This window comes from Silene latifolia, chromosome 9, assembly GCF_048544455.1.
Source record: "Silene latifolia isolate original U9 population chromosome 9, ASM4854445v1, whole genome shotgun sequence".
Taxonomy (NCBI): Eukaryota; Viridiplantae; Streptophyta; class Magnoliopsida; order Caryophyllales; family Caryophyllaceae; genus Silene; species Silene latifolia.
Window position 1 is genome coordinate 100,913,709 of NC_133534.1, and position 12,510 is coordinate 100,926,218.

The window sequence follows — 12,510 nt, forward strand, 5'->3', positions numbered from 1 at the left end:
GCTAAGGGTAACGATTGCTTAGTGTTCATGTCACTACTTTGTGTCTTGACATGACACGAGGTATTCGAACGGTTCCAATTTCCCATAAAAATTGGTGGCGACTCCTTACAAAATGCAAACGCTTGTTTTCGAGCCCCTTCACCAAGCGCCCCCGTGGGCGGCCCGCTGTCCACACCAGCATGATAGAGATGATGAGCCGTCGGATGACGGTTCTGGGGGGGAGGAGGAGGAGGAGGACGCTGGAGAGTATGTGGTCCAACCGAACCCGGCACCGCCGAGAATGTTGAGTCTGAAGTTGGGCCGGGATAGTAGAGGACGTTATTCGAGTGTTAGAGAGTCCTCTAGCACCGACAGGTCGAGGAGGCCGAGTAGGGATAGTTCTTGGGTCCTGAGAGAGCCCGTTCCTGGTGGTCCTAGGAACATTAGCACCCTACGGAGTTTTGGTGGTCACGTTGCGTTCAACAGTTGGTCGGACCCTAACCCGGAGAATATGAGGTCGTGGATCAAGCTCTACGAGAGGCCGAAAGCTGTGAGGGAGATTAGGAACATGGTTCTCACTGAAGGTGTTGCAGCTAGGGTACAGGCGAGCGGGCTTGGGGTTTTGAAGGAGTGTTTTACCACCGGTCTAGATGATAACCTCCTTAGTGCTTTTATCGAGAGGTGGCACCCGGATACTAACACTTTCCATATGCCTTTTGGAGAGATTAGTATCATGCTCCATGATGTCCAGCATATTCTTGGGATACCTGTTAGTGGTGATCGGGTTATTGTGGCCGGTTCGGGCGAGGATGATGACAGTGGTTTGCGGGGCAAGATTGCGAGGTTTTATGGAGTTCCTGAGTCCGATGTTGCACCACCGCTCTACAAGAATGGCGGTATACTAACATCGGAGTTGAGGCAGGTTGTTTACCTAGGGAACGAGCATGACTCGTTACGGGCTTACCTCTTGATGTTACTGGGTCATACTCTTTTCATGGATAAGAGTGGTGATAGGGTGTCCGCTCAGTTGTTGCCCTTGTTTGATAGTCTTGAGCGGGTTGGTTCATATGCTTGGGGTGCGGCTTGTTTGGCTTACTTGTACCGACTTGACTAGGGATGGCATCGCGCCGAGATAGTCTTTGGTGTTAGTGGGTGTCTACCGTTACTCCGGGCGTGGATATACGAGTACTTTCCCGGGTTCCGACCCGGTCTTTGGATTCTTTTTGAGGACCGTCCTCTTGTTGAGGCTTGGGCCAACTTGCCTCGGAGTAAGGGCGAGTCTCGTACTTTTTCGGTTGTATCGTCATAGTTTGGACGATCTTAGGTCGAGCATGTCCGATGGTTGCCTTACGGGAACCGTCCTCGGGAGCTTGCGAGTATCGCTTTACTCGGGTTTTATCGGACATCTTGATATAGTAGAGCCGTACCAGCCGGATCGGTGCATGCGTCAGTTTGGGTACCGTCAGGATGTCCCGGTCTCGATGCCTATTGCGGTGAAGGAGTCTCGGCCCGCGAACGGGACTTACAGGCTGGATTTCGGGCAAGAGCCCGATAGGACATGGATGTCCGAGATATCCATCACACACCTCCGACACCTGTCAAAGAAGGCATATATGCCTTTCGAGTGTACTAAGGGATACATGTCTTGGTATGTAGAGCATTCACACCCCTACTTTTATCCCCCCTCACACCGCGTCCATTTTCGGCCTGTCGAGTTTCATGAGGAGGAGCCTAAGTCGCCCTAGCTGTTAGTCGTAAGTTGAAGAATGTCTTCAAAGACAAGATGATGAGGAGACCGAGAGAGAGACTCTAGAGGATTTGTTTGCGGGGATGCGTCCTTACTATGCAGACGTGTATGATGACTAGTTTCTTTTTATTTTCTTATGTTTTTCTATTTCGTTGGATTATGTATGTTTGGATGATGTTTGTATGGTTTTTTTAGTATCTTTGTATGGATAATTCATCCCATAAATCACCGTCATTTTTCGGCATTTGTTGAGGAATATCATACACCAATGTCTTCCAAAAGATATGAATATCCTCGAGATGGACCCTCCTACCTTTTCCGTGCAAAGATACCAAATTGCATGCACAAGGTAATCCATGAGTCGTTCGCATCACGTGTCGGCATCGATCATTCAATCCGATACCCAAACCAAGGCCTCTAGTAAGTTCTTTCTCCATTAACTCTATGGCCTTAGTAGACACGTTTCCTTGCAATAAGGAGAAAGTACGAGATGTTCTCCTAGGTTTACTCATTTCATCTTCGAGTTCTTTCTTAATCTTCGAGTGTTGACTTTCAAGCATGCCGTGGATACGGGACCACATGGAGTCAAGTGTGAGATGCTTTGACTTCAACCAAGCCTTCAATAGAGAATGTGCTGACTCAACACGGGAAGTTGCCGTGTTACCAAAATATAAGACCTCGTTTGTATAGCATAAAACGAACTTCCCTGCGTGTTGACCCCAAGTTGTCCGTACATAATCCTCAATTTGTGGCCACTTACGTTGGAAACACTGCCACGCACGCTGAAACGATTCCTCGGTAACTGAATTGATCACCCTAAACCAACCATCTTCATCATTTGAGATGACAAATTTCCTCATACTTTCAGTTTTGAATGTTGTCAAGGCTTTTGCATTGACGGCTTTGTTCACATGCCATCTACACAACAAATGCTCAGCCCGGGGAAATACTTGCTCAAGAGCGCTGATCAAACCCAATTCCCGGTCGGTGACAAATACAAATAGGGGACGCAACTCCGGTGGCATCTAAAATCGCAGCTAACTTTCTCAATGACCACTTGTAATTCACGTCGGACTCGGAAGGAATCATCGCACATGCAATTAAGAAGGACGATCCCGTGGGTGTCACACCAACCATCTCAATGAGTGGATTCTGGTAAATGTTGGTTTTATAAGTCGAATCCATGAGGACCACATAAGGATAAGCCCGGAACAACTTAATCGCTTCAGGATGAGCCATGAAAATGTGAGTCAACGCTTTTGAATCCTCGGAATCAATCTCGTAGAAGTGGACGTATTTCGCTGCCACCGCTAGAGCCAACATTTGCTGAGCGGTGTTTCTTTCACCCATTTCTTCTTTCTTAATTTTCCTTGTTTCATTATACAGTTGGGTGCTTGACGGTTGAGGTTTATCGGGGGATCTCAAATGAAGACCATTTTTAATATCCCTCGGTTGAACCCCGGCCAATGTTTGTTGGAATCTAACGTTGGACCATGGCCAAACGTGGAATTCCATTGTTTGGTCCGTGGCCAAACGTTGGTTTCCATTGTTTGGACCGTGGTCTGAACGTTGGTTTCCAACTTTGGCCATGGTTCATCTTTCGGGGGACATTTTTCAGATTACGCAACAAATTCAAACATTCCCTACTACTAAGTTAATACGTCAATTAATTCAACTATCGAATAGAATGAACGATGCGCAAAAAAAATTGAAAAATTAAGCAAATGATTAAGTTGTTTACGTACCGTTGAATCGAGATTAGACATATTGTTAATTGTTGTTGTTGTTGTTTGTTTTGAATTTAGTTGAGTTTGAGAGCATTTTTTTAGAGAGATAAAGTCATAAGGGCAGTCATCGTCTTTTTTATGAAAAACTTCGTCGATATTTACTAAAACGTCGTCGATATAAATCAGCCCCCTTAATCTATCTTCATCTCCTCCCTCTTGATCTCTTCCTTTCAACCTGTAATTTTTTTTCAAAAATTTTCATGTTCTTCCATTTTAACGAATTATCAACTCTCCAACTGCTTTATTATTTCCTCACCCTATTACAATCCCTTACAATCACTCCCAACCAAATCTTTTCAAACGGACCCATATAGCTCGCCGCATAAACCCACTTCCACCACCACCACCACCACCACCCATACCCGATTCTGATTCCTAAAATCCGCATTGTTACAGCCCATAATACCAAGGATGAAATAGTTGTAGGTGGAGAAAGCATTGGTAAAGATGCTCCTCCGTCGGACTGATTACTCATCCGCCGCCGTACAATCCGTCGCCTCTCTCTCCAAAGTCCAACCCGCCCTCCGCCCCTCGCTCGGCTCCAACCGTGACTTGGTCTACTAAATGGTGATATCGTTGCCGCTTTGGATTCGCCGTCGCAGTCGGTTAAGGATGTTGTTAAGGTACTTTTTAGGATTTCGTTGTGTCAACTTTTGAAGAGAGTTTGAGATTTTGGATGTATGGTTGAGATGGGCATGGGAAATTTTGGTCTATACATCCTGTAGACACAAAATCAATGTATTTTGGAAAGGATTAATGAGGTTTTGGTGTTTTTGGGAAGAAAGAGAAGATTAATTAATGGTGTTTACAAAATTATAATAAGAAAGAGAAGGTTTAGAAGAGAAAAAAACCGGTTTAGCAGGTAGCCCTTCCACCTGTTATAATAAAAGTGAAGGGATGTAATAGTTGGATATATTAGTAGTTAAAACTGAGTTTGGAGTATTTTGAGAAGGGCATTCATAGTTTGGAGTATTCACATCAAATAACCCTATTAAAAATTATAAAAATTTGATATTCTTATAGCATTCATGACGATAAATCAAACAAGATCTCACATGACTATATTTTGTCTTATAGATTAAGAATAATATCGAAGATTCTTTACGATCATGAATAGTGACAAGATTCTCAATGTTACCATTGGTGTGGTATGGAGGGAGTATAATAAGCAAAAGGATATGAAGTGGTTTCTCCACTAGCATGACATTTGCCTGTTTGGATTCCTAGAGACTAGAGTCAAAGCTCAGTCTCAGAATAAGGTAGCTGATAATGTTTGTTATAGTTGGGATTATGTTACTAATATTACCTGTCACCCTGGAGGGAGAATTTGGCTTCTCTGGCAGCCTAGAATGGTGTTTGTGGACATTATTGAGATGAGTGACCAGCTTGTCCATGTTAAGTTGAAGGAGAAAATAAATAATAGAAATTTCTATGCTACTTTTGTTTATGGATTCAATAAAGTTGAGGAAAGGGTTCCTTTGTGGAATGACTTGATCAGATTATGAGCCTTGGACTTTTTTGGGGGACTTCAATAATGTTATGTATGCTAATGAAAGAATAGAAGGGATAGTAAAGGATCAGGAAATGTTTCCTTTCCAGGACACTGTTGATGAATGTGAACTGCAGGATATCAAATCTTATGGAGCCTTCTTTACTTGGAATAATAAGCAACCAAGTGAGACTAGGGTTTTTAGTAGAATTGATAGAGCTTTGGGGAATCATTGGTGGTGTAATGAGTGAAATGATTACTATGCTCAATTTAATCCTGAAGGAGAATTTGATCACTGCCCTTGTCTGGTGACTGCTGGAGCAAAGGAGATGTGAAGAAAAGAGCATTTAAATTTTTTAATTTGTGGTGCAGAGCTTCTGAATTTTCTCAAAATGTCCAAGTGAATTGGTAAATCCATATCCCTGGAACTGCTATGTTCCAGGTTTGCAAGAAATTAAAATTGATGAAACCTGTTTTGAAGAACTTAAATTGCTCTTTATTCTCTGACATTGAAAGAAATGCTGATATTGCTTATAAAATCATGATTGAAGCTCAAATTCCGCTACAAAGTACCCTTATAATTTACAGCTGATGGATAAAGAGAAGCAAGCAAGAGATTCTTATCACTTATTAGCTGTCTCTACGGAGTAGTTTTTGAGGCAAAAGCCAAATGTGCCTGGGAAAGAGATGGTGATGCAAACACTGCTATGTTCCATCGAGTAATAAGGAAGAGACGGCTACAAAATAAGGTTCTTCAGATTCAAAATGAAGAGGGACTGAATTGCAAGGAGCCTAAAGAGATTTTGAGGGCCTTTGTGGATTATTATCAGCATATGTTAGGCAGTACTTCAGCAACCGATGATGTTTTGAAACATGTTGTTGAGGCTGGGAAGAGAGTCAATAGGGCCACCTGGGATGCCATTTGTAGAATACCAAGTGAGGAGGATATTAGGGCCATTATCTATGCTCTCCCTGATGAGAAAAACCCAAGACCATATGGATATACAAGCAAGATCTACAAATCAACCTAGACTATCCTGAAAAAAAGATATCTGCACTGCTATATAAGATTTTTTTCACAGTGGCAAGCTCCTTCAGCAGGTTAATTCTACTAACCTCATTCTCATTCCTAAAGTAGATGAGTCAACACATGTTAAAGAATTTCGTCCAATAGCCTGTTGCAATGTATTATACCAGATTATCTCAAAACTGTTGCACAGAGTGCTTTCATTCAGGGGAGAACAATCCTAGGTAATATCCTGATTACTCAAGATCTGGTCAGGCTCTATACTAGGAAGTGTGTGTCCCCTAGATGTTTGATAAAAGTAGACGTCAGAAAAGCATATGATTCTATTGAGTGGAAAGTGTGCAACAGATGCTTGAGTATTTAAACTTCCCTCCTAAGTTAAGAGAGCTTATAATGCATTGTATCAGTTCCCCATCTTTTTCTATTGGTTTAAATGGCCAAACTCATGGCTATTTCAAGGGCAAAAGACGGCTCAGACAAGGGGATCCAATCTCTCCTCTATTATTCACTATTTGTATGGAATACTTGTCCAGATTAATAGAGAGAATGGTGGAGCATCCTGAGTTTTCTTATCATCCATTGTGTAAGAAGTTGGAGATCACTCACCTAATGTTTGCATATGACCTATTAGTCTTCTCTAAAGGTGATATTAAGTCTGTTACTATTCTTATGGAAGCATTTAAGTTGTTCATAGCCACTACTGGTCTGACTATAAGCAGTGAAAAATCTGATATCTACATGAATGGTGTGGTAAGTGAAGATGCTAAGGCTATCCTAGATGTCACTGGTTTCAAAAAGGTGTGCTGCCTTTTAAATATCTATGGGTCTGTATATCTCATAAGAAATTAACTAAGATTGACTGCAACATACTTGTGGATAATATGCTTGCTAGAGTTAGAGGATGGAATAAGAGGAAGCTCTCCTACTCAGCCAGGTTGGTCTTGGTTAAAGTTGCGCTGGCTACAATACATAACTATTGGGCCCAAATTTTTGTTTTACCTGTTGGGGTAATGCACAGGATACAAGCTTTGTGTAGGAATTTCTTATGGGAAGGAGGTGAATCTTATTCTAAGGCTCCATTAGTGGGATAGAATATTCTTTGCAAAGGTAAGGACCTAGGAGGATTAGGGCTAATTGATAGAAGAGCCTGGAATCTAGATGCCATAGGGAAGCTGGCATGGTGGATTCAAATGAAAAAACATATGCTCTGGATAACATGGGTGGATATTATATATCTGAAAGGACGGCTATGGATGAGTTATATTCCAACTCCTAATAGTTCTTGGGCATGGAGAATGATCTGTGATGTGAAAGAGAAGTTTAAAGCAGCTTATGAGAGTGGTATGTGGCAACTTGACAATGATGCATATAATATTGCTAAAGGGTATACTTGGCTGAGCAGTGGGGATGACCAGAAGGTTATATGGAAAGCTATGGTCTGGAATAGGTACCATGTTCCTAAGCATATGTTCATAATGTGGTTGATTAAAAAACGGAGACTGCTTACCATGGACAGATTGAAGAAGATGGGCATTTGCGAGGCTGGTATGTGCTTCCTATGTGACCAGCTCCCTGAAAACCACCAGCATTTATTTGAAGATTGTCCCTATATTAATGCCTGTTTTAGCATTCTCTATGCATGGCTGGGCATTATCAACCTTGGGTTGCAAACTGGTGAAGCCCTGCTCAATGACAGAAGGCAGCCCCTTCTAATACGATTGTTGAAAAGCTCTGTTGTGGTGGCGCTCTATTATCAAGTTTGGATGGCTCCAAATTCTTGCAGGTTGGAATTGTATGTCCCACGGCCTGAATGTCCTATACAACGCATTAGGGAGGATATTAAGCTGAGATGGTTACATGCCGCAACATATATTGGAATGGTGTAGGAGCAAGAGATTGTCCTAGTTTCTTCCATAGTTAACTAGGCTATGATTTGAATTTATATATATATATATATATATATATATATATATATATATATATATATATATATATATATATATATATATATATATATATATATATATATATGATTTTGTGAGTTTGGTTTCTTATGGTGAGTTTGCGCTTTGAAATCTCAGACACTAGATTATATTAGAGATGAATGGCCAAGATCTAATCTTACCTGTCATATAAAATCACTGTCATTTAGTTATTTTCTCTTTTTTCTAGTGTTACTCTTTTTTTTTACTTTAATTTTTTTTATCTCCTTTTTTTTCTTTGTGTTAGTATGCTGTTATTGTGCCTTTTTTTTTTTACGACTTTGATTTTTTTTTTCTCTTATGTTTTTCTCTAATTTTTCTTATTATGTTACCTTTTTTTTCTTTTTCTTTTTGTACCAATTTTTGTACTTTAATTTTTTTTACTCTTATTTTTTATACCTCGTGTTATTATGATGTTATTGTATTTTTTTTACTTTGATTTTTTTCTCTTTTTTTTTTACCACGTGTTATTGTGCTGTTATTGTTATTCCGCTGTTATTGTGATGTTATTCTGCTGTAACTTTGATTTTTTTTACGACTTTGATTTTTTTCCTTTTTTTTATCACGTGTTATTGTGCTGTTATTCTACTGTTATTCCGCTGTTATTGTAATGTTATTTCGGTGTCACTTTGATTTTTTTTATTACTTTGATTTTTTTACTCTTTTTTTACCGCATGTTATTGTGCTGTTATTCTGGTGTTATTGTGATGTTATTCCGGTGCCACTTTGATTTTTTTTACGACTTTGATTTTTTTCTTTTTTTTTTACCACGGGTTATTGTGCTGTTATTCTACTATTATTCTGCTGTTATTTTGATGTTATTCCGGTGTCACTTTGATTTTTTTTTACTACTTCAATTTTTTTTCTCTTTTTTCCCCTTGTTATTGTAGTGTTATTGTGGTGTTATTGTAGTGTTATTCATGTGTTATTAGAGTATTATTCTGATGTTATTGTAGTGTTATTGTTATCTTATGCAACTTCAATTTTTAATAAATGCAGGATAGACTCGGGCATTCACCAATCAGTATCATAATCTCCTCCATCTTTAATCTTATAAAACAATTGACCATTGCTCTTGGTTAGCTGGCCTGATAATGACCCTTGTCTCATTATAAACACGATACCGCAAAAAGATGGTAATAATTATGATGATGAATCTGATGATGATGATGAAGCTATAAACATATTCTAAGACCAAGGGATATACCTTTGTGGATGTTTCGGTTCTCTACCCAAACCATTGAGTTCTTCCAAGTTATTCTAGGGCGTTTTCTTTTCAGACAAGGGTTCAAGACATACGAATACAAATGAACAAACTGCTATAGACTTGCAATTTCGAATGAGAGAATCCTGATCTAACTAGCGTAAAAAGCCATTGTCGATTTGACAACTACATACAGTATATGTTTTGGGAATCGATCACAGTACATAAATCTATATTGAGCTCAATCAACTAAAGAAACAGCAATTAACAAGCATTCACCGTCCTTTAGAAAGCGCCTCATTTAGCTCATTCTCGGAAGAAACAAAAAGCTCGATATAGCGGCTTCCTAGGATTTTTCGATCCTTCTGCATTGTAGCCTCAGAATCCTCAGCGCTTGCAAACTCGAAAAACGCTTCACCAGTTGTCTTCCCATTCAAATTCATAGTGATGTGGATGGACTCGTCTTTCAAAAAAAATCCACTGAAGAACTCCGACACATCCTTGTTGGTGGCTGAGAAGGGTAGAGAACCGAAACATGACGATGATGATGATGGTAATAATTATGATGATGAATTTGATGATGACGATGAACTCGATTAAAGACTATGAATTTCATTTGAGAAAAACATGAAGCCCTTAATTCAAGTCGATATCCGACGTAATTTCAGGCACCGAATTGGTAAAATTGAGATGATACAAAGAGGTTAAATTGATCGAAAATAAACATTTTTAATAGATCTGATGCATAATTGTTGAAATTAATCGGAAAATTGGTTAAATTGAGAAGGCAACATTGTTTTTGCGTGAATTTCCATAGATTTTGGGGAGGTTTTTCTGGGTTTATAAAGAGGAGCATAGGTGTGTTAGTTTTGACATTCAAGCTGACAACTTTCCTTTTGCGTGTTTTTATTAATATTAGATTCAATCTCACCCGTCTATTTTCTTTTATCTAATGGTTTAGATTTTAAAGCACAAACTCACCATATGAACCAAACTCACGAAATTCCGCCTCTCTCTCTCTCTCTCTCTCTATATATATATATATATATATATATATATATATATATATATATATATATATATATATATATATATATACTCACGAGTTCCACCAAAAAAAATAATTTGTATGCTAAATTAAGTAAGTGTGAGTTTTGGTTGGATAAGGTAGCATTTTTGAGGTATGTGGTGTCAAAGGAGGGAGTGTCAGTTGATCCAGGTAAGATTGAGGCAGTGTCTAGCTGGGAAAGGCCGCAAAACGTGGCGTATGTGAGAAGTTTTCTGGGGCTGGCTGGTTACTACAAGAGATTTGTGAAAGATTTCTCTAAGATAGCTAAACCTTTGACTACTTTGATGGGGAAGGAGAACAGGTTTAAGTGGGATGAGAGTTGTGAGGCAGCTTTTCTAACCTTGAAGGAGCACTTGACCACAACTCCTATCTTAGCTTTACCTGAAGGGAGTGAGAATTTTGAGGTATATACTGGTGCTTCGGAGGATGGGGTAGGATGTGTACTAATGCAAAGAGGGAAAGTGATGGCTTATGCTTCGAGACAGTTGAAACCATATGAAGAAAATTACCCGATGCATGATCTAGAGCTAGGGGCGGTCGTGTTTGTTCTTAAGTTGTGGAGGCATTATTTGTATGGAGCTACTTTCAAGGTATTTTCTGATCATAAGATTCTTAAGTATATTTATACTCAGAAAGAGCTTAATATGAGGCAGAGGAGATGTATAGAGTTGATTGGAGATTATGATATGGAGATAGTTTACCATTAAGGGAAGGCTAATGTGGTGGCAGATGCTTTACGTAGAAAGTTTATTCATGCTCTATGTTCAGCTATGTCGCGTTTGAAGTTGCAAGATGAGTTAGACAAAATAGGAATTAGTGTGATAAGAGAGGGGGATTCAGTTGGAGATTTAACTATTGAGCCAGAGTTGTATGCTGAGATTAGAGAGAAGCAAAAGGGGGACTCGAGGATCGAGAGGTGGCGCACGACCGTGGAGGGAGGTGATACGAAAGTTGCGCGGAAGCGTTTAATAGAATAAAAAACAATATTGAAAATAGGATATTTGCTTCGAAATATGTCCTGAAATCGAAACAATGGGATATTTGCGTGATCTAGACCTATAGATCGAACAATGGTGATTAAATCGCAAGACCTATTGCTATCAATCGGGTTAGAGCTTGAAACGCGTCAAACAATAACAGTTTCGGAACGAAAACGCGTCGATCCTATGTTTACAGAACTTGCAAACACGAAAAAGCTTCTGCTTCAATTTTTATTAATTCTCAATCGATCTTTAAAACATAGCACACCCTATGCCTTATATAGGCTTACAATCACCTAAACTAGTACCTTTAGGAGATATTATTCTTGTACAATAAGAAAACTAACTTTAGGAAAGAAATAACAGAAAGCAGAAAGAAGTAAACTTCCTAAAAACTAGTAAACTTTCTAAAAATTGAGATAAGGAGATAACTAAACTAGAAAATAAATTAATGAATTTTTAAACACTTTCATTTTTGGATCAGGAGGCGTGGCGTCACGGTTTACCGTGGGGGAGGATGATGGGTTGAACTTAGATGGGAGATGGTGTGTACCTGGTGATGAAGAATTAAAAAGAAAGATTTTAACTGATGCACATTCTACGCCATATTCTGTGTGAGATTAGAGAGAAGCAAAAGGAGGGCTCAAGGACCAAGAGGTGGCGCACGACCGTGGAGGGAGGCGTGGCGTCACGGTTTACCGTGGGGGAGGATGTGTTGGGGTTGGTGTCCTTAACAGTTAGTGCAAGGACTTATAAACCTCTAAAAGGATCAAAGGGCATACTTTGGTATTATTATCAGTTGATCCACGTTTATCAATAACGGTTGGCTTGCTAGATAAGTTTGACGTTATTGTCATACAGATGGCGGTGATCAACTGGTCCCTAAAAGTCACACCTATAGGATACGTTCGAGAGATGTGACAAGTATGAAAATACTTGTCATATAGATGCAAAAATTGACTAACCGGTTAGTCGAGTTATTTGACTAAGTAATTAGTCAAATATGTGATGTTGAGATATTATATTTAATACGGATTAAATATCATGGGCTAAGGCGAATTAACCAGTTAATTCGTAAAATTAAATATACGTGATTTATATTTAATTAAATGTATATTAAAATAATTATACAATACTGTTTTTGTCGGACACGAATTAATAATTCAAACTAACCCGAATTATTAGCTGATGCCTTAATTTCCGATAACCGATAACAGTTTATAATCAGACCACGTCATATACACTT

The 12,510-nt window shown here is 39.3% G+C and overlaps 2 protein-coding genes across 2 annotated transcripts; one reads left to right on the plus strand and one right to left on the minus strand.

The window, feature by feature from the left end:
* Nucleotides 1-1,917: 1,917 nt before the first annotated feature.
* LOC141601411 (uncharacterized) lies at nucleotides 1,918-3,316 on the minus strand. The gene is made up of 2 exons (XM_074421691.1): nucleotides 2,769-3,316; nucleotides 1,918-2,644 (listed from the first exon to the last, which is right to left on the minus strand). The coding sequence occupies exons 1-2, from the start codon at nucleotides 3,314-3,316 to the stop codon at nucleotides 1,918-1,920; spliced, it is 1,275 nt and encodes a 424-aa protein (XP_074277792.1).
* A 1,306-nt stretch (nucleotides 3,317-4,622) lies between these two features.
* On the plus strand, nucleotides 4,623-6,033 carry LOC141601412 (uncharacterized). The gene is made up of 4 exons (XM_074421692.1): nucleotides 4,623-4,699; nucleotides 4,796-4,985; nucleotides 5,445-5,571; nucleotides 5,654-6,033. The coding sequence occupies exons 1-4, from the start codon at nucleotides 4,623-4,625 to the stop codon at nucleotides 6,031-6,033; spliced, it is 774 nt and encodes a 257-aa protein (XP_074277793.1).
* Nucleotides 6,034-12,510: the final 6,477 nt, after the last annotated feature.

Excerpts from the sequence above, each read along its gene's own strand:
- LOC141601412 (XM_074421692.1), top strand. The coding sequence starts at position 4,623 with ATGAATAGTGACAAGATTCTCAATGTTACCATTGGTGTGGTATGGAGG. Across the intron at positions 4,986-5,444 it reads TCAATAAAGTTGAGGAAAGG|GTTTGCAAGAAATTAAAATT; the intron begins GTTCCTTTGTGG and ends GCTATGTTCCAG. Across the intron at positions 5,572-5,653 it reads AGCTCAAATTCCGCTACAAA|TTTTTGAGGCAAAAGCCAAA; the intron begins GTACCCTTATAA and ends TCTACGGAGTAG.
- LOC141601411 (XM_074421691.1), bottom strand. The coding sequence starts at position 3,316 with ATGGCCAAAGTTGGAAACCAACGTTCAGACCACGGTCCAAACAATGGA. Across the intron at positions 2,645-2,768 it reads TACAAGTGGTCATTGAGAAA|ATGGCATGTGAACAAAGCCG; the intron begins GTTAGCTGCGAT and ends TTTGTTGTGTAG.